General features: G+C 44.1%; 1 protein-coding gene across 8 annotated transcripts in view; it reads left to right on the forward strand.

Annotated features, from left to right (window-relative positions):
- Positions 1 to 18,234, forward strand: part of AUTS2 (activator of transcription and developmental regulator AUTS2) — a 751,974-nt gene that overhangs the window by 334,089 nt on the left and 399,651 nt on the right. For all 8 annotated transcript variants that reach the window (XM_079324898.1, XM_079324897.1, XM_079324900.1 and 5 more), the window contains 2 exons: positions 7,162 to 7,263; positions 14,972 to 15,007. In XM_079324898.1, the coding sequence (XP_079181024.1) occupies positions 7,162 to 7,263; positions 14,972 to 15,007 (138 nt within the window). The remainder of the gene's footprint in view (positions 1 to 7,161; positions 7,264 to 14,971; positions 15,008 to 18,234) is intronic.

Raw genomic sequence — 18,234 nt, forward strand, 5'->3', positions numbered from 1 at the left:
CCCACTTGAGGCTGTAGGGGATGAGTTCCTCTACTCCAATTTATTGAGCAAGTGCAGCAGCAGGCTCTGGGTCAGCTCAGAGGCTGCAGGAAATGACCAGCAGTGCTGTAGAATAAATGAGTTAAAGACACCCTTGTTCTGTATCATCTAGCTGATTAGAAAATTGAAACAACTGAAAATTGGTTTTAGTTATTTGTTCAGTTTAGATATTTTTTAAACAGGAAATTGAAAGAATGTACAAATGTTTGTTCTTGTTTTTTCGTAAAAAGAATTTTAGAACAGAGAAGTTATTTTCTCTTCCAATTAAAGGTAGGAAGGAAACAAGAGGTAAGGTATCTCTCTTGGTTTACCTCACTTTTGCCATACAAGTAAGCAAAAAAAAAAAAAAAAAACATTCATTTTTGGTAGGCATGTCAGATGCCAGGATGGTGGCATGGAGGCCTGGCTCCTCAGAAACTGGCAATTTCTTGAAGAATCTGCATTAGTTGTCATAAGATTGTATATCAAGAGGCAAACAGAGAGCCTCTCCTAATGTTTTATTGTATCTCTCAGGTAACAAGATTTTTCTTCCCTGAGGTGAAAAATGTCTTTGTATTAATAATGTTTGGAGTCCACACACGGTGTGAATTCCTTTTCTCATATTTACTGCCTAAACTCATGTGCTGTAAATATTCTTCCTCAGAAATGCAGTAGAGAGTTCTTGCTCCAGACCCAAACCACAGTGCTGGGCCACCTTTAATGCTGTGGGTAACATGGGAGTGTTGCATAAGGAGTATTTGTCCAGTTGGTATTTCTCCAGTATTTTGTCCAGCCGTAGCAGGAGAGATACAAATAGAAGTTTTGAAATGACAGCTGTTAATCATGATTGAAATCAGAAGTAACAAACCTTGATTTACAGTGTTGTTTTTTTGTTATTTCTTGCTACGTAGTTCTCCTTTTATTTGTTTTCATACAGCCAGATTTGTTCTTGATCACTGATAAAATATGTTTTCTTTGCAATCTGATACTCAGTTCTGCATGAAATCTGCTGCTGCTCTTTTCTGGCTGGTGGAAGACAGTCAGGGCTGTGTTTGCTGGGTGGGTCTGAGCTGTGTGTGCAGCCCAGCCACTCTGGATGTCAGTGCCCTGCCTGGGCTGGCCAGCAGAGCTGGGATAACTGGGATAACTGGGTCCAGCCAGGCTGTTTTTCCCTGCCCTTTGGAGCAGCCTGCACTCCCCAGCAGTTGTCTGGTTTGTCTGTGCTCTGCCTGGATCCGTGTGTGCCTCGCTGAGGAAAAGGCTGTGCCTGCCAGAAGGACAGAAATTCCCATTCCTGAGTCCTGTTCCATGCTGGGGAAAGCCCAGAGAGCAAATGGAGGCAGGTCCTGAGGAGCAGGTGAAAATGTATGTGCCCTGCTCAGGACCAGCTCCTGCCATGAGTGGTTGGGCTGTGGCTGTTCAGGATTTTGGGGTTGGGAAGTTTTCCTGATGGCACAGGTAGGGTGAGCTGGGGAATGCACTCAGCCACATGGGATTGCCTTGCCTCTGCAAAATAAAATAAATAAAGAATGGATAAATAAAGAATGGCAGGCAGAAGTCATTCCCCACAGCAGGGTTCTGCCATCTCTCAGGGAGCAGATTCCCCTTCCTTTAGGGCTCTGCTAAAGGCTCAGCTTGCTGGCTGTGCTGAAACAGCAAGAGGTGTTAGCATTCATAACTTTAAAGTATAATGTAGTGAAATAATCCTTTAATTCCATATGGTGTAGAAGCTCAGGCACCTTGAAACTATACTATAGATGTACTGCTGCCAAATGATGTGGGGTTTTTATATTAAAATATATTTTAAAATAAAAAAGCTCAGGAGAGTCACATTAGGGTGTTTTTGACATGATATATAATGTCTGTGAAAAAGGCTTTTGTCAAATTCTCAGTGGGTTTATTTATTTTGCTTTTTGTTGTGTGCTGTATGGAGTTATCTGAAGGGGTTTAGGGATCCAGCACAGCCAAGTGTGTCCTGAGAGGATGCTGCTCCCTGGAGCCTGGGGCTCAGCTGCCCTTCCACCCTCCTTCACATCTCTGAACACGATCCACTCTGTCCTTCCTGCTTTCCCTGTCTGAGAGAAAAGGCCACAGAGAGCCCTGATGTCATGGATTACCTTACAAGTGTTTCATGGTTCTGTCCTCTCCTGTCACAGAAATGTCTGGCTGGCACAGCAGCTCTGGCCCTGTTCCTCTAGGTCTGTCCTGCTCCTGAGAGCTGAGCTCTGCTGTACCCTCTAACACTGAGGGACACAAGGAGCAGAGCAGAGAGCTGCTTGCCCTGGACACAGGGAATATTCAGTTGGCACTTCCACTGTCACAAAGTAGGGCTGAGTGTTTCCCTGCTGCAAAAATAGTTCTGCTGTACTCCCAGTCACCTGAAAACCTCTCTGTGGGCTGAAAGCAGAGTTCCTGTTAGCACTTGCTATGACAGCAGTTTTATGTTGGTGCTTCTGCATCTATTTTGGTTTATTCATAATTTCTGGATGGTTTCTGTGCATCCTTCAGGCCTGAGCAAGTCTCTCTTTCTTCATCAAGTGGTCCCTCTTGGTGTTCCATACCCTGTGCCTCTCCTGTCTGTGCTCTCTGTGTCCCTCATGTCATTCTCCAGTTCCACCCCTCACTGCTCTGTGTTGTGGCTGAAGTTCTGTCACCCAGTCCATGAGCAGCAAGAGCTCTAAAACACATTGTGGCTGAAGCCAAACTCCCCCCAGCCCCTCTGCCACCCCCTCCTCAGCAGGGCAAGGGAGGGAAGAAGCAGCTTGTGGGGTAAAGGCAAGGAAATCACCCATCATTGTCATGGGCAAAGCAGTCTCCACTTGGGGAAAAGAAATTCGATTTATTGCCCATAAAAATAGGTTTGAGTAGTCAAAATGACAACAAAAATTGCAATGCCACCCTCTGCCCCCCCAGCTCAGCTTCCTTCCTGCATCCTTAAGTCCCTGGCTGTGGTGCCATGGATCCACCATCACCACTGGGGAAACTGCCTGATAAAAAATCCTCCAAACAGTCCAGTTTTGGAGAGCAGGGAAGACCTGTTCCTCTCACTGTTTGGGGCAGGTGTGATGAGGAATCAGAAATAAAACCCTCTGCTGAGCCCAGCCCAGCCCTCAGCCAGCAACCACCATTCCAAATCTGCTTTTTTTGCCTTTACCTTTAAAAGAAATGTAGTTATGACTTTATCCAATTCTGCCTGTCCTTTAACAGATTCAAAGGCATTACAAACTAACAGGTTCTCTAGAACAATGAAAGATTTAAAAAATTGCAATGCTAAGAATGACCAAAAACTAGAGAAGTTCTAGAGCTGTGGGTGTGCCCCAGGATTGTGTTGTTCAGCCTGGGCAGGTGATCTTGAGGTGCTTTTTTTGCACTTTCCCCATCTCTCTCTAGGGGAGTCCCTGAGGCTGTGCATGTTCCTTGTGAGTCAGAAACACTCTGAGTTTTTAGGGTTTTGGGCTTTCAGTCTAGAAAATGTCTGTATTTCCTCTTTGTGAGACCCTTTAGATGGATCCCTTCATGGATAAATTCATTCCCACTATGCAGTGAAAGCACAGAGTAAAATACACTTTTTATAAACACTTTTCCAGCTCTACATTGCACTTCTAAATTTTAACAAGAGCAGTTGCATTTCCATGGGGAAACTGATTTTAGGGTTCCTGTGTGCCCCAGGGTGATGCACTAGATGCACACAGTGTAACTAAAGATCCACCCTGTTATCTGTGGACCTTTCTAGCAGCACTGTGTTATTTCAGCATTGTTTTCAGCATTTGAATCAGTGCAAATATATTGAAATTAAATGACCCATGGCCTGTCTGCATTAAGTGTTCTCATGTGTGTTTGAGTGTAACTTTAGGTTCTTAAGAGAAGACAACAAGCACATTTCCATGCTTTACTTTTTTAATTCAACACAGATTGATGGGTTCTGGAATAAAATGTAAACCCTCAACAGTTTGGCACATGGAGAAACTTGGAAAAAAAGAAAGGAAAATATGGAAAGCTTATAAATCTTAACTTGGACTTATTTCTGAGTTTGCTGTCTAGTCCATGCAGTTCACTTTTTTTTCTGCAGAGTTTGAGGTTCAGATATCTTCATCATGTTCCCTTACTCCTTGTAAATTGTGTCTAAAAAAATGACACATGGTGGGTTTTTCTTCAATTCTTTGTAAAGAGGTTGAATTTGTGATGTAGAAGAATTATAAAACTGGGCTGCTATGATTAGTTAGCAAATAACCAATGTGTGAGGATTGTGTACAAACTCAAATTAGGTTCTAGAAATACAATCTGAGGCTGGAAAAAACTTAACACCCCACTTGCAATAAGAGTTTTTCCATCATTGGATGGATGCTGACAAAAGACCAAGTCAGGGAAACTTGATCCATTTTCCTTTGGGTGGTTAAATTTTAAACTTGGGGCCATAAAATTACAGGACATAGAGGTCCTAGATAAGATCAGTGAGTTATATATGAAGTGTAAGACTTCTTGAATTCGTTATCCTCCCCTCTGCCTCCAAGAACTGCTCCCAAGATCTCTCAGATCTGACCGATAAACTGTTCCATTGGAAATAAAAATCATTTTACTGGAAATGTTCTGGCTGAGCTGTGGAAGATTTAGTTTATTTATTGAATTGTAAGTGTCTGACAAATAGCTCTGGTCCTTCTGCTGTGTTTTCTTTGAGCTGAGAGTACTCCTGTGCCATTTTTTGCAGTTGTGCTCATGCATTGCAGCTCAGTTGTGCATTGAAACTTTTAGTTTCGTGCACTTAATGTCCTTACTTTGATGTGACTGACAGAGAGCACCCAAAGCTTCCCTTTACTAGTGAGAGGAGTCAGGGATTAAGGAGAAATGGCACACAAATGCCAAATTTGCAGTTTGCTCTGGCAGTGGAAGGGAGAAAGTCAATACCTTGGGTGAGGATGCTTTTTGTGCTCCTCCAGTGACCCTGGGAGGGAGCAGCTCTGGCTGGGGGTGAACAGAGTGTCCAGCTGGGAAAACACCAGCAGAGGTGTTGGCTTTATTTGTGTGCACCTGTAAAAGTACATTTGTATGAATTTTTATGTGTGCTTGTTTCTGGGAGAACTGGAAATAAATTAGATAGAGAAGAAAGAGGGGAAAAAATGGTGATGGAGAGTGTTGGAGGAAGTCTCCGGTCATGGCATGGAGATGAATGAATACCTGCTCCTGTACAGTCTGAATGGAACTTACCATCATCATATTAACAATTAGAATAAGTTAGCAGGAATTGTTTAATGTTTGTTATATGGATATTGATAATTGTAGTAAGTCTCTCATAAAATATTTTGTAGATACTCACCAAGTATTTTCTCTGCATTTACCTCTGCTTCCAGTGTTTTTGTGTGTGATTTTAAGTCTAAATTTCTGAAAGAGACTTCTTGCCAGTATTAACCTCCAGAGGTAGTTCAAACAAAGCATCAGCAAGGCTAAATGAAAATTCTAGTACATTCAAGGAAAATATAGGGAAGGAGACTTTAAAACAGAGATAATAATTTTCAGCATTGCAGTAGATGTGGATCATATCTTCCTCTTCCTGCCTAGGTCTATATGTGCTCATGGATATGTAATGGGTGTGTGTGGTGGATGTTTCTGTCAGTACACTGCTATCTAATGTGGTGACCTGAACAGTCCAAAGTGTAAGAGAAAGCAGATGTGTTCTCAGTTGTGATGAAAATAAAGTTTAGAAGAGGATTGTTTTGTACTTTTTATTTATTACAATGCCAGTACAGTTCATTAAAGCTGGTTGAAATCCTGTTGTTTTATGAACATTGAGGTTTGTTAGTTGGGAATTGTTTAGAGTACCAGACAGTGTGGTTTGGAGCTAGTCCAGCAAAAGAAAGGCTGCACTGGAGTGGTGACCTCTTCTTCCCCTGGAAGGACCTCCACTGATTTCATGTCCTCTTACGCTATGATGAGGGAGGAACTGATGCTGTGAATGCTGCACTGTAGTGGGAAGTCTAAAAGCTTCATCCATGGCAGAAATACCTTGAGAAGTCTGGAAATTTCAGATGAATGTCTCAGGCTGTGATTTCCCTGGGACATGAGTATTACCTCCTCCTGCCTGCAGCACAAGAAACTCCCACAGGGCTGTGGTGACCAGCACTGTGTCCATGGTGTCCCTGGGGCTGTGTCCATGGTGTCCATGGTGTCCAGAATTGTGTCCATGGTGACCAGCACTGTGTCCACGGTGTCCCTAGGGCTGTGTCCATGGTGTCCATGGTCTCCCTGGGGCTGTGTCCATGGCATCCCTGGGGCTGTGTCCATGGTGTCCCTGGGGCTGTGTCCATGGCATCCCTGGGGCTGTGTCCATGGTGTCCAGAATTGTGTCCATGGTGACCAGCACTGTGTCCATGGTGTCCAGGGCTTTGTCCATGGCATCCCTGGGGCTGTGTCCATGGTGTCCCTGGGGCTGTGTCCATGGTCTCCCTGGGGCTGTGTCCATGGTGTCCATGGTGTCCCTGGGGCTGAGTCCATGGCATCCCTGGGGCTGTGTCCATGGTGTCCATGGTGTCCCTGGGGCTGTATCCATGATGTCCATGGTGTCCAGCACTGTGTCCATGGCATCCCTGGGGCTGTGTCCATGGTGTCCACGGTGTCCCTGGGGCTGTGTCCATGGTGTCCATGGTGTCCCTGGGGCTGTGTCCATGGTCTCCCTGGGGCTGTGTCCATGGTGTCCACGGTGTCCATGGTGTCCCTGGGGCAGTGTCCATGGTGTCCATGATGTCCCTGGGGCTGTGTCCATGGTGTCCATGGTGTCCATGGTGTCCAGCACTGTGTCCATGGCATCCCTGAGACTGTGTCCATGGCATCCCTGGGGCTGTGTCCATGGTCTCCCTGGGGCTGTGTCCATGGTGTCCATGGTGTCCCTGGGGCTGTGTCCATGGTCTCCCTGGGGCTGTGTCCATGGTGTCCACGGTGTCCATGGTGTCCCTGGGGCTGTGTCCATGGTCTCCCTGGGGCTGTGTCCATGGTGTCCACGGTGTCCCTGGGGCTGAGTCCATGGCATCCCTGGGGCTGTGCCCTGGCACAGGTACCTGCTGGGGCCTGGGAGGGGTTAAAGAGAGTGGGACAAGGACAGTGGCCTGCCCCAGGCTGAAGTGGTGCTGTGTTTGTGTTTCCTGTGTGCTGCAGCTCAAGGCAGGCCAGAGCAGCTGCCGGGACAGCGACAGCGAGAGCGCCAGCGGCGAGTGCAAGAGTTTCCAGCGCAGCAGCTCCCGCGAGCGGCTCAGCGACGTGAGTGCCACCCGGGAACCCTGCCCAGCTCGGGGCGGGACAGCAGGGCTCATTGCTGGGATGGGGTTGGGACCATCTCCTCCCCTCTGGGGTTCAGGAGAGGAAGAGGTAATTTGGGTCTCCTGCCCCAGTTTGGTAAAGTTCTCAAAGTTTGGTACAATGTCTTTCTGTGTGCAAACACTCAGCTCTGTTGAAGGCCATTTAAAGAAGTTAAAATATTCTGCATAGTTGAGAAATGAGATGGCCTCCTTTTACCCCGAAAAGGAGGAAAAGAATGTATTTCTTTGGGCTACATACTGTCTTTATGAGAAGTGTTTGAGTGTCTAGAGAGACTCAGTTATATATAATGAATTGATATAACATGGCCAGCAATAGCATAAGCTCTGCCTTTATTGCTCTACCTAAAGTGCTGTGGAAGGGCTTTGGTGGAAGCCCTGTGAGAGTGTTTTTCTCCATGGAGAATGTTGGTCATTCACCAGTGACACATACGAGTTGTTCTGACAGAGCAATGACTACAGAAATCTTTCTGTTGCTGCAATTAGATTACTATTTATTATGTGTACCATCACAATCCTTGAGTGTTTTATTCATGGCTCTGTGTCCTCTGTGCCACATGCTTTACAACACAGAATATAAAGAAAGTCCTGTCCCAAAAGAGTATCTAAATTGGGGATTTTGTAGGTCAGATCCTTTGCTGGTAAAAGCATGGATAGCTACATCAGTCAGCCCAATTTGCACCAGCCAGCAATCTGGCCCAACTCTTAACTAACCCACATCTTGGAGATGGGGATTTTGTCGATAGCGTGTCTGTGTGGATCTGGATGACAGATGCCAGATGGTGTCCTCTATAGGCCAATCCAGAAAACTGAACTGAGCAGGCATTAAAAGAAATACCTTCGTAAAGGATACATTTCCTTGTGCAAATTTAAGCCTGAAGGCACACAGCTAGCAATTTTTGCTGAATTGTGTATATCAATGGAACAGATGCCCGATTTTTTTTTCCCCTGTGAAAGTGTGAAATCTGTAGCACTCTCTCTCCATATCCCTTTGTCACATTATTTTAGAGGTCCATTCCTTACCCAGAGCCAGCCTTTATGGGTTACATCCAGCTAAACACTTCAGAGCTTGCCCTTCATAGCTGTCAGCTGAGGTCAGTCTCAGGGCTGTAAGATCTCTTTAGAAGAGGAGAGTGAAAGCAGAGGCAGTGAGGAAATGCTCTGTACAGGTAGCAGTGGATGGCAGCTGGATGTCAGCCTGTCACCATCATCATCATCCTGGCCTGTCTGAGCCCTGAGGCAGCTGGGAAGTCACTGCAACCAACTTCACAATTACACAGCACCTTCCAGCAAAACATTTCACAGCTCCTTACAAACATGGCTCTAACTTAGCTTTGTCATTCCCTTGCAATCTACTGAGTGGAGATCTCTGAGGTTTATTGGGCTTCTCAGCAGCTCACAGCATTGCACTGCCAGACCTGGCAGTGAGAGCAGAGTCCTGGTTCCCTTTCCACACATCAAATCCAGTTTTTCTCTGGTGTTTTTACAACACTTTGCCTTTGTCTTGGCACTGTGGCAAATTAAAAGGAAGTAGAGAGCAAATAAAACTTCCCTAGTGCACCTGAGAGAGGACAGATGGATTCACAGGTTGTTCAAAAGAAATGTTATGTAAATGTATGTGGAGATGTATATTTTAAAGTGTTATACATAATTTATGTATTGCTTGATAAGAAAAGTTCATTTATGCTTTGATAGTTCATTGCAATACAAGCCTGTCTCTCTGGTCAGGCTCAGCTGAGATTTGACAAACAGGTATGAGACAGCTCTCACTGTGCCTGGGTCTGTGGTTCAGAGCAGTAATTCCCATTGCCCTCTCCCAGAGTCAGTCCAGAGCTCTCCATCCCATTTCTGTTCTCCCAAAGTCAGTCCAGAGCTCTCCATCCCATTTCTGTTCTCCCAAAGTCATTTCAGAGTTGTCCATCCCATTTCCCTCTCCTAGAGTCAGTCCACAGCTCTCCATCCCATTGCTCCCCTCCCAAAGTCAGTTCAGAACTCTCCATCCCATTACTCCCCTCCCAAATTCAGTTCAGAGCTGTCCCTCCCATTGCTCTCCTCCCAAAGTCAGACACTCCATGTGCTGAAATGACAGGACCTTCCAAATAGCTTTTTTAAATTATAGTTTTTAAGAAGTCAGATGTCTAATGATACCCACTATTTACTGTCCAGAAAAAGCTACAGACAACAGAGTAACTTTTCTCTGAAGTTTTGCTTCTGTTTTGACAATTATTTTCTCAGAAAAAAAACCATGCAAAAAGCTGTGTACCCATCAGAAGAATGAACAAAAAATTTAAAACATTGCAGGCAGATTAACCCTGAGGTCAGAAAGCAAATTTTTGCCATGAAATACAATGATTCTCCACTATTGTCACCTGGCAACACTAAGATTAAGCATGGCTGGTGGATGGAAAAGCAGATAATGACTGAAGTGCAGGCTCTCCAGGTGCATGATCCCTTTTCCTATCCCCAGTTTGAGCAGGCATTCCTGGTGAAACAGGAATGTTAGAGCTTCACAGGGCTTAGTGCAGATGCTTAGTGAGAGCTCAGTGACAGATGCAGGATGAGGGAGAGGAGATAATGAACATCCAGCTGCAAACTGACTTGTCAGTGGCTTCATTCCCTCTCCTGTCAGGTATCTTTCAACTCTGCCTGCTGTAAATGTACTTGGATGATGCAGAGTGATGCAAAGTGTGTTTACAAGGGAAGGCTCCTTTCCAGGCTAATGAGATCCAAGCAGGTAATTTGCAGCATTTGTGAGAGGTGGGCAAAAATGAAAAGAAGATAATTCAATGAAAAGACCATGTTAAACAGGAGACTTTTCTCATAATGAGGCTTGAAATAGCATCAGACAGTAGGAAGGGGAATATCCTCTGTTCTTGTCAGATGCAATGCAGTGAGACTGATTTCCATCAACCCCTCTCTTTGTCCTCGCCTGCACATGTGTGCACACACCCACCCCTCTGTGAGAGAACATAATTAGCAGAGAATTTGACCTCTGCTAGATTAGGGATAATGATTGCTCAAATCTCCAGTGCAAGCAGTGCCCTGATCCAGCTCCCCCTCTGAATTTCATAAACCCATGGCTCTCTGCCTTTCTCCCCTATATAGTTTTTTTTTTCTTTAGGAATGACAACTTGTTTTTTCCTTTATGGGCAGAGGTAGCTCCAGGGGCCTAAAAGAGAAATTGGAGAGCTGCTCCTCCTTTATATATAGGGTGCTGTAGTCAGTTTAATCTCATCAAAATCTTGCCAGTAGTAGAATTCATTTTGTTGAGATCTTGCTTGGAGACAAGATGGCAGTGCTTTCTCTTTTGCTCAGCTTGGAGCTCAGTCAACTTGTTTTCCTAATCTTCCTGTATGTATTTATTTCTAATTGAGTCCTTCCTCTCTGGAATACATTTTAGTCATGTTTTACAAAACAGCCAGGAGATTTACTTGAGGAAAATATGAGAGTTACAGCTAACCTAGATGATAAATGCACCGAGTATTCAGGGGTTCAGACACCTCTTTGCTAATCAAAAGTCAAACCACCTAATTTCTTTGGAGCACATTTCTAAATTCCTGATCTGCCTGATCTCAGCCCTGCCTGCTGCCTCTGGTGTTGGTTGCAGGCTTTCAGTGAAGGGATGAACAGCAAGAGCCTTTCCCACATGGCCATTGCATGGGATTCAGCCCCTCATCACCTCTTGCTGCAGTTGGCACCTCTCTGTCTGGAATATTTTTCCAGATCCTGAACAGGGATTGGGACAGGAATCTTCCCATTTTTTCCTGCAGTAAAGGTCTTCTCTTGGGCTGCTAAAAAAGCTCATCAAAGCTGCTGCATCTTGGTGAGTGCTGCCCTGTTCCAGTGCTCTGTAGCTGTGTGCTCCTCCTGAGTTGGGCACTTTGTGCTTGAGGAGCAGCCACAGAGAGGTCACAACAAGGATCAACTCCTGAAATCCTGCAGTCTCTGCCCACCAGAACTGTTGCTCTTTGCTTCAGGAAGAGAAGTGTCTACACCCTTCCTCATAGTTTCAGCCCCAAACACAGGATATTTTCAATTCTTTTGTCTCCCACCCATACAGAGCCAAAGACAGACCGAGGGATGATTTCTGGGTGATGTGCTCTGCAATCCCCAGTGCTGCTGCCTCTGCAGAACATCCCCAGTGCTCCGTGTGTGGAGCAGAGCTCTGGCTGTGCCTGGAGCTGCTCTGCAGCAGTGCCCAGGCTTTGTGTGCGTGTGGTGGAGGGTGGGGATGTGTGTTTGTGTGGCTGAGGTTGGGTGCTTAAATGCTTTGTTGCATTATGTTAATTCCTCGGCAGTGCAATCAAATTCATGTGGTAATTAAAGCTGTCAGTTGGAAGGCAAGCCAATCGCCAAGAAAACACAGCATAACAAATGAAGTGAAATGATTCTGCGTGTAGCTATACAATGCTTCGCCAGGCATGAAATTAAATAAGTAATTTGATGTTGACATCAGAAATTGAAATGATACCCACTGTTCCTTCATTCAGTCAGACCTGCATAAACAATAGCCAGAACAAATATGTACAACACAGTCTTTCTTCCCACCCAGTTCCCCAAGTAATGCACAATATATATGCAAAATGGATGTAACTGTGCCTTCCAAGACCTCAAGGATGTAATTTTCTTTGGTACACAATAAACTAATGCTTACATGAGGGTTACTACATTTTTGCTTCTGGGCCAAAGTTCTTCTCTTTAAGAAAGGATGGAAACAAAAAAAGAAAACCAACCAACCAAACAAACAAACAAACAAAAAAAAGAAAGCCCAGAACCCTGTCAATTTTAAGCAAGTGTGTTTTGCTGATGGGCACCTGATGCAGGCTTCTGCTGGTGGTTGTGTGAATATCAAATAGTATTTCTAATGTCCTATTGTGCAAAGGGAAAGTGAAACCATTACCTCTATTATAGGCACACTTTATATAAGAGCTATAGAGCCAGCAGTGCAGGATCACGACTCAGCATGGGCTTGTAAAGATGCTTGTGCAGTTGGTCCCGAGGCTGGGCACTGGGTAGTGGGATCCTTTCGCTATTGGGAGTTACCCAAAAGGTGAGAAGTTGTCTCCTTGCATAGCTTCAGCCTCTGTGCTCTGTCAACACACAGTTCACAACACAGCTGACAGTCATTCATGCATGTGCAACACAGTCTTTCATACTTCAATTAAACAGAGTTTGCAAACTGTACTCTCCATATGCAGCATGCAATGTGTGAAGGGCTATATTTCCATCCAGCAAACTCAAGTTCCCTGAAAATGCACAGTTGTTCAGTGAAAGTCATTTGACTGCTATGTTTCAATTGTCCTCCCATAGCCATTGCAGCATTGCTTTTGAAGGAATGAAAATATTCAGTGGGAAATATTTTGTTTGCTTATTCTTTTTTCTTCCTCTTTGTTGTTTTGTTTTGGTACTCTATCCTTCCAAAACTTGGAATAAAAAGCAGACAAAAATTACACACAGATGCAGAATGCAAACTTTGGAGCTTTCAGCCAGTAAAGTAAGTTTAAAAAAAAAAAAAAAAAGTGAGTGAAAGAGTGGGACTCGCTCGGCATCTGTACATAGCTGAAACAAAAGTGGTTATAATGATTGCACATGTTGTACTCGTGGGTAGAACTCCAGCTTAAATTAAAGGAATTTTAATGGCATGAAGCAGAGAGCAGGATGAGTGAAGAGGAAGGAGTGTGTGTGGTGTGGGACACTGAGCAGGGCTGCACAGTGCTCTGTGCCAGGGCTGCAGAGCTGCTGGGCCACAGGGGCTCCCAGTGATGCCAAAAATCACAAGCCAAACAATGTGAAGATGATAAAAAGCTGTTACCTTTAATGAAGGTACTCCAGGTGCAAGTGTGGCAAAATGCACACTTCAAAATTTTTATAAGTTTAATAAGTTAGCATACTTTACAGAAATTATCCAATTAGAAGAACAGTCAATTAAGTAATCCCCCTTTTGGTTCTGCCCTCCACTGAACCCTCCCTTGCCCTCCCAGCTTGTAGCCCCATATTTATTATGTCTACAATATATGGAAAAAATCAAATATTCACTATAGAGTCAGGACTAAATAAGAGTCCAGGAAGGTGAACTTACTGTTTTAAACTCTAAGAGAAAGGCTAGGATAAGGATTAGAGTTAGTTAAGGAGCTATATAACTATATAGTAGTAGAGTTATGAATATATGAAAAAAGTATAAAAGGCAAAAATCATTTTATCATTTCTGAAGCAGGGCCTGTGCCCAGAGAGGGCTGTGTCAGTGAGCAGGATGGTCACAAACAGGGCCAGCTGCTGCCAGGGACAGCATCCCTGGGACAGGGGCTCCTGTGGGTGAGGGTGGCACAGGGAGCGGGGGCAGGAGGATTTGGGATGTCTCTGTTTGTGGGGAGCTCCCTTGCCTGCTGATGGCAGAGCTGGGCAGTGCCCATCTGCAGCCTGGGCCCTGTCTCAGAGCAGGTGAAGTGACCAGAGTTGTGTCTGCCCCGTGCTTTGGGCAGCAGCTCTGGCTGCCCTTGGGCTGTGTCAGCTGGAGGGTGGGTGCTGTTCCTCCGTGAGGAGCAAAGGGGGAATGGGGTGCAGGAGCTGCTCTCTGCTGTCTGTTCAGCCCCAGAGAGGATCCTGAGCCTGCTGCTGTCCATGGAGCTGCTGCCCCTGGCATGAGCAGCCTGACCTGGATCAGCACCGGGATCCCCCACGGCTCTGAGAGAACCTGCTGTGTAATCCCCATGGCTTAGATGAAAAACTAATGAAACAAAACCCTTCATCTCCTTAATTCCTGTGAATATAGAGGTTGTGCTTGTGTCCCACTTAAATGGAATTTCATGATTTTTTTTTTTTAAGCATTTAAACAAATTGATTATTTTCCATGGTAGTAATATTAGTTTTAATTATTTTTATAGGCTTGAGTTTTGAAATATATTTCGCACTGTAGATATTTTCTGTTTGCTTTATTTTGTTGACGTTGTTGTTTCTAAATCCTTGGTTTGTCAAACAATGTGGACATCCAAATGGGAAATTGTAGTGACTGCATTCTCCAGAAAATGGTACATCGACTAAAGCAGCTTCTCTGTGCCCACGCATTCTTTACATTTCAGACTACTAATTATGTTTACAAAATGTCTCATTTTAGAAAAGCACTATGTGTGTACTTACCAAGGGCCTTTCGGGAATAAATTGGCAAACAGGTCACACACTGAAAAAGTCATCCAAACCCACCGGGCTTTTTGTTTTGAAGCTAGTCTACTTTTTTCGCCTTTCTCCCCCTCCCGCCTGCCCCTTTGTGGCCACGAAGCTGAGGAGCTGGAGTCCAGGGCATTGAATGTCAGCATGTCAGGGAGGCTGCTTGATGAGTGTCTGTTTAGTCTCAGTGCAGGGCGAAATGCCATCATTAATTCATTACCCAGCTGCCTGTCAAATAAATTGGCAATTACGTCCACCGCAGAAGCTTGGAATTCAGTAAATAGCACGTTACCATCTCCGAGTCGTTGAGAGATGTAAAGGGAAAAATTAAGCAACAGCGTGTTTGTTTCAGTAGCAGATGACAAGGGGCAGGAGCTGGGGCTGTGATGTGGTGATGAAAAGCTTGGAAAGGGCTGGTAATGAGCTGTGTGGATTGGAACGTGTTAAAAACCATCGCTGACTTTCCACTTTGTCTTTGTGTTTTATTGCAGAGCTCAGCTCCTTCCAGCTTGGGAACGGGCTACTTTGTAAGTGCATCTCCACTTTCACACTGTGCCTCTGAGCAGCAGAGTGTTCCTCACCCCAAAATCCTCACACAAAATGCATGGGCACAGGGATATCCCCCCATCCACTCTGCTCAACAGCTGAGTGCACCCCTCCCTTTCCTTCCTCCACAAATGCATTGCAAAGCAATATTTCCAACAGGCTGCTCCATATTTTGTAGAACTAATCAGGTATCATATATTTAAAAAGCATTTAATTTATACAATTATAGCAAATAAAGTGAGCCATGCTCTCACCAGCTCTCTAATGGGAGATGGTTGGATTTGATTCCCCCTTGCACCAGTTCTTGTTGATTCTCAGATTTTAAAGAGCCCATTACAATGTCTTCCCTCATCTCCTGTGTGCCACAGCCCAGAGAACGTGGCACAGTGATTTCCACCTGTTGTTTAAAAGCCCGTGACTCATGAACACTCTTGGAAAACACAGAAGTTATATTTATGCCAGATTTACATTTTATGTCCTGAGCAGCAGATCAGGCCCCAGCTGGTTTGAAAATTGATCAGGTTTTTTTGGGTTTGTGATTTATTTGCATGCACCTGTATTGATTTAACAGTCTATATTCATGCCTTTCTGTTCATTCCCACATTCATCAAAAGACCTTTTACTTGCACAGATAAGTTTGGGAGTAAAAAAATGTTTTCCAGTCAATCCAATATACTGCTTATTTTCTTCCAAGATTTCTATTTAAATTGCTCATGTCCTGTTTCTCTTGTAACTAATGCTGCATTCTCTAAGCACATCTTTTCTGCCTTTATAATAACTGTTGGAGAACCAGAGCATTGTGTATGTCCAAAACCAGGTGGGTAAAATGCAGAGAGCCTTGTCCCATAGCACTGCTCTGTGAATTTATCAGGATAATCAAAGCCTGCTTTATCTTCTCATTGAACTCTGGGGAAAAGTAAACTCTATGGTGTTCAATTACATGATGGAAAAACTTGGTTGTACTCTTGTCACATTCCCAGAGAGTAATTTTCTTCCATTAGTTCATGGTGAATTTAGCCTTTTGTCATAGAGCTCTGTGATCCTGTAAGAAAGTTATGGGATTAAATTGTGTACGTGTGGTCTCACCAAAATTGCACAAAAATTGCTTAATACCTGGAGAAAAGCTGTGTCCTGCTTGATTTGTGTTGGACTTCTGCACAAACAAAACATTCACACTGCTGGGGGTGAGGAATGAAAAGAGCATCCTCAAGTGAAAGAAGTTTTGTGGTAGTTGTTCTAATTATATCAAGGCCCAGATCAGAGTAAGGTAAGTTGTGAAACAGAAAAAAACGAGCTGGTTTCCTTCTTTCATCACTTGCCCTGCTTTGTGTCATATATATTTTCAAGAGGGAGGGGATGAAAGGAAAAATGATATCAAATGGCTCAACCTTTATTTAGAATTAAAACTAAACCTTGAGTGTCTTTCTGTAGTTCAGAACCAATTTCTTTCCTTTATCTGGGAAAATTCCAATCACACAGAGGTCTACAGACATGTTCTGGAATGGGACAGGTATATTATGGGCTGGGGGGCTGTGCCATGGCTGAATGAGCCTTGTTCTTGCAGGGAGAGCTGAGTGTTTGAGAGCAGAGCTCAGCTTCCTCTCCAGGCAGCAGAGGTAACAGAAGAGAAGCCATCTGCTGTTCCTTCTACCATACTGTCTGTGGGTTGGTCCACTAAAGTGAAAATCTGGAAGGTGTCAGCATCCCCTATGCTCCAAGGGAAAGATTGAAAGTTTCCAGCTCTCCTGAGCAAGGGATTTAGTGAGGAGAAGCAGCCTGGCATCTTCCAGGGCTGATGGATTGGCACCTTAAATCATTCCAGTTTGGGTCTGTGTAGGTGGGGGAGATATCCCTTCTTGATGCCATCAATATATATTTAACTGAGCTGTTTCTTTTCTATTAAGACTATTTAACTTCCTTTTTTTTTTTTTTTTCCTCACTAATAGCTAAGTAGGTAGAAAACGTCCTTCAGTTTCTATCTTAAAGTTGTTTTTACACTTACACAGTCTTGGATGAAACATGAAGGTTTTTTTCCTCCCTTTTCACTTTGGAAAATTGTTTTTAGGATTATCTTGCTTGTTGTTTTAAAAAAGCCCATACTCTTATTAACTTACATGGGGCAAATAAAACCCAGATGTGTTTTGTGGTACCAGACAATGAGAAAAATGCCCCAGAATGATCCAATTAACATGTGTTTCTGATCAGTGTAATTATTGTATTATCAATGTGCAAAGGAATATGCACTTGAATTGACTTCTTTTTTCCAAAGCCTTTAACTAGAAAAGACTGTTAGTTTTTGTGTTTGGTGTTAACCCAGAACATCAAAACAGGGGTCATTGGTCTCAAGTACAGCAAAAATATCTTGTTTTAGATAATAATAAAGCTTTGGCCCTTGAAAATGATTTGGTGTATGTTGTACATTGGACTGTGAAATATTCTGTACTGCAGCTCACCAGAGGGAACAGAGGAACCAGGTAGGTGAAACTGGACTGATGGACATCTGCTGAAGAGGGAAGCAGGTTTTATTCAGAAAGGAATGAACACTGAGGTATGGATTAAGTAGCACATGTTTGCTGTTTAAATCAAGTTTAAATCAATGGAATCTTCATGTGTTTGGGCCATGCTGCCTAGAACAGAATCCATGTCCAGCTTGGAATCCCCTCTGAGGACCCTGCCTGTGCCAGGCACTGGGTTTGAGGGGTGATGGGTCATGTGTCTGCAATGTTTGTGGTGCTGCTCATGCTACAGCAAAGCTAAAATGGCTTTTAGATCCTCTTACTGTCTCATAGAGTCTATGGAGATCACTGAGTGTTTAAGGAAATATTTATGAACCTGACACTCCCCAGTAACACAAAATCATTCCTCTAATATCTCTGTGATAGCTCCATCCTAGTAATTCATTATGAAGCTTCAGTAGTAGTGGTGGAGGCTGGAATCTCTCCTGATTTTATACTGTAAGTAGATCAACTTCTGAATGGCAAAGCTGGAGAATGAATTCTTCTGTTCTTGTTGCCTCTAGGGAAGTGCTCCTGGAAAAGCAATAGGGAAAGGAAAAGTGCAGGTGCTCTGGGAGGGCATTCCAGAGCCTGCTTGGGCAATGGAGAGGGTTGGGGATTTCCATCAGTAATTCAGCCTAACCCACACCCACCTGGGGTGATAGAGCTGCCCTTGATTAAACAAACTTGGTAATGAGCTGCCTCCAGCAAAA

Source organism: Erithacus rubecula (genome assembly GCF_903797595.1).
Source record: "Erithacus rubecula genome assembly, chromosome: 22".
NCBI classification, from domain to species: Eukaryota; Metazoa; Chordata; class Aves; order Passeriformes; family Muscicapidae; genus Erithacus; species Erithacus rubecula.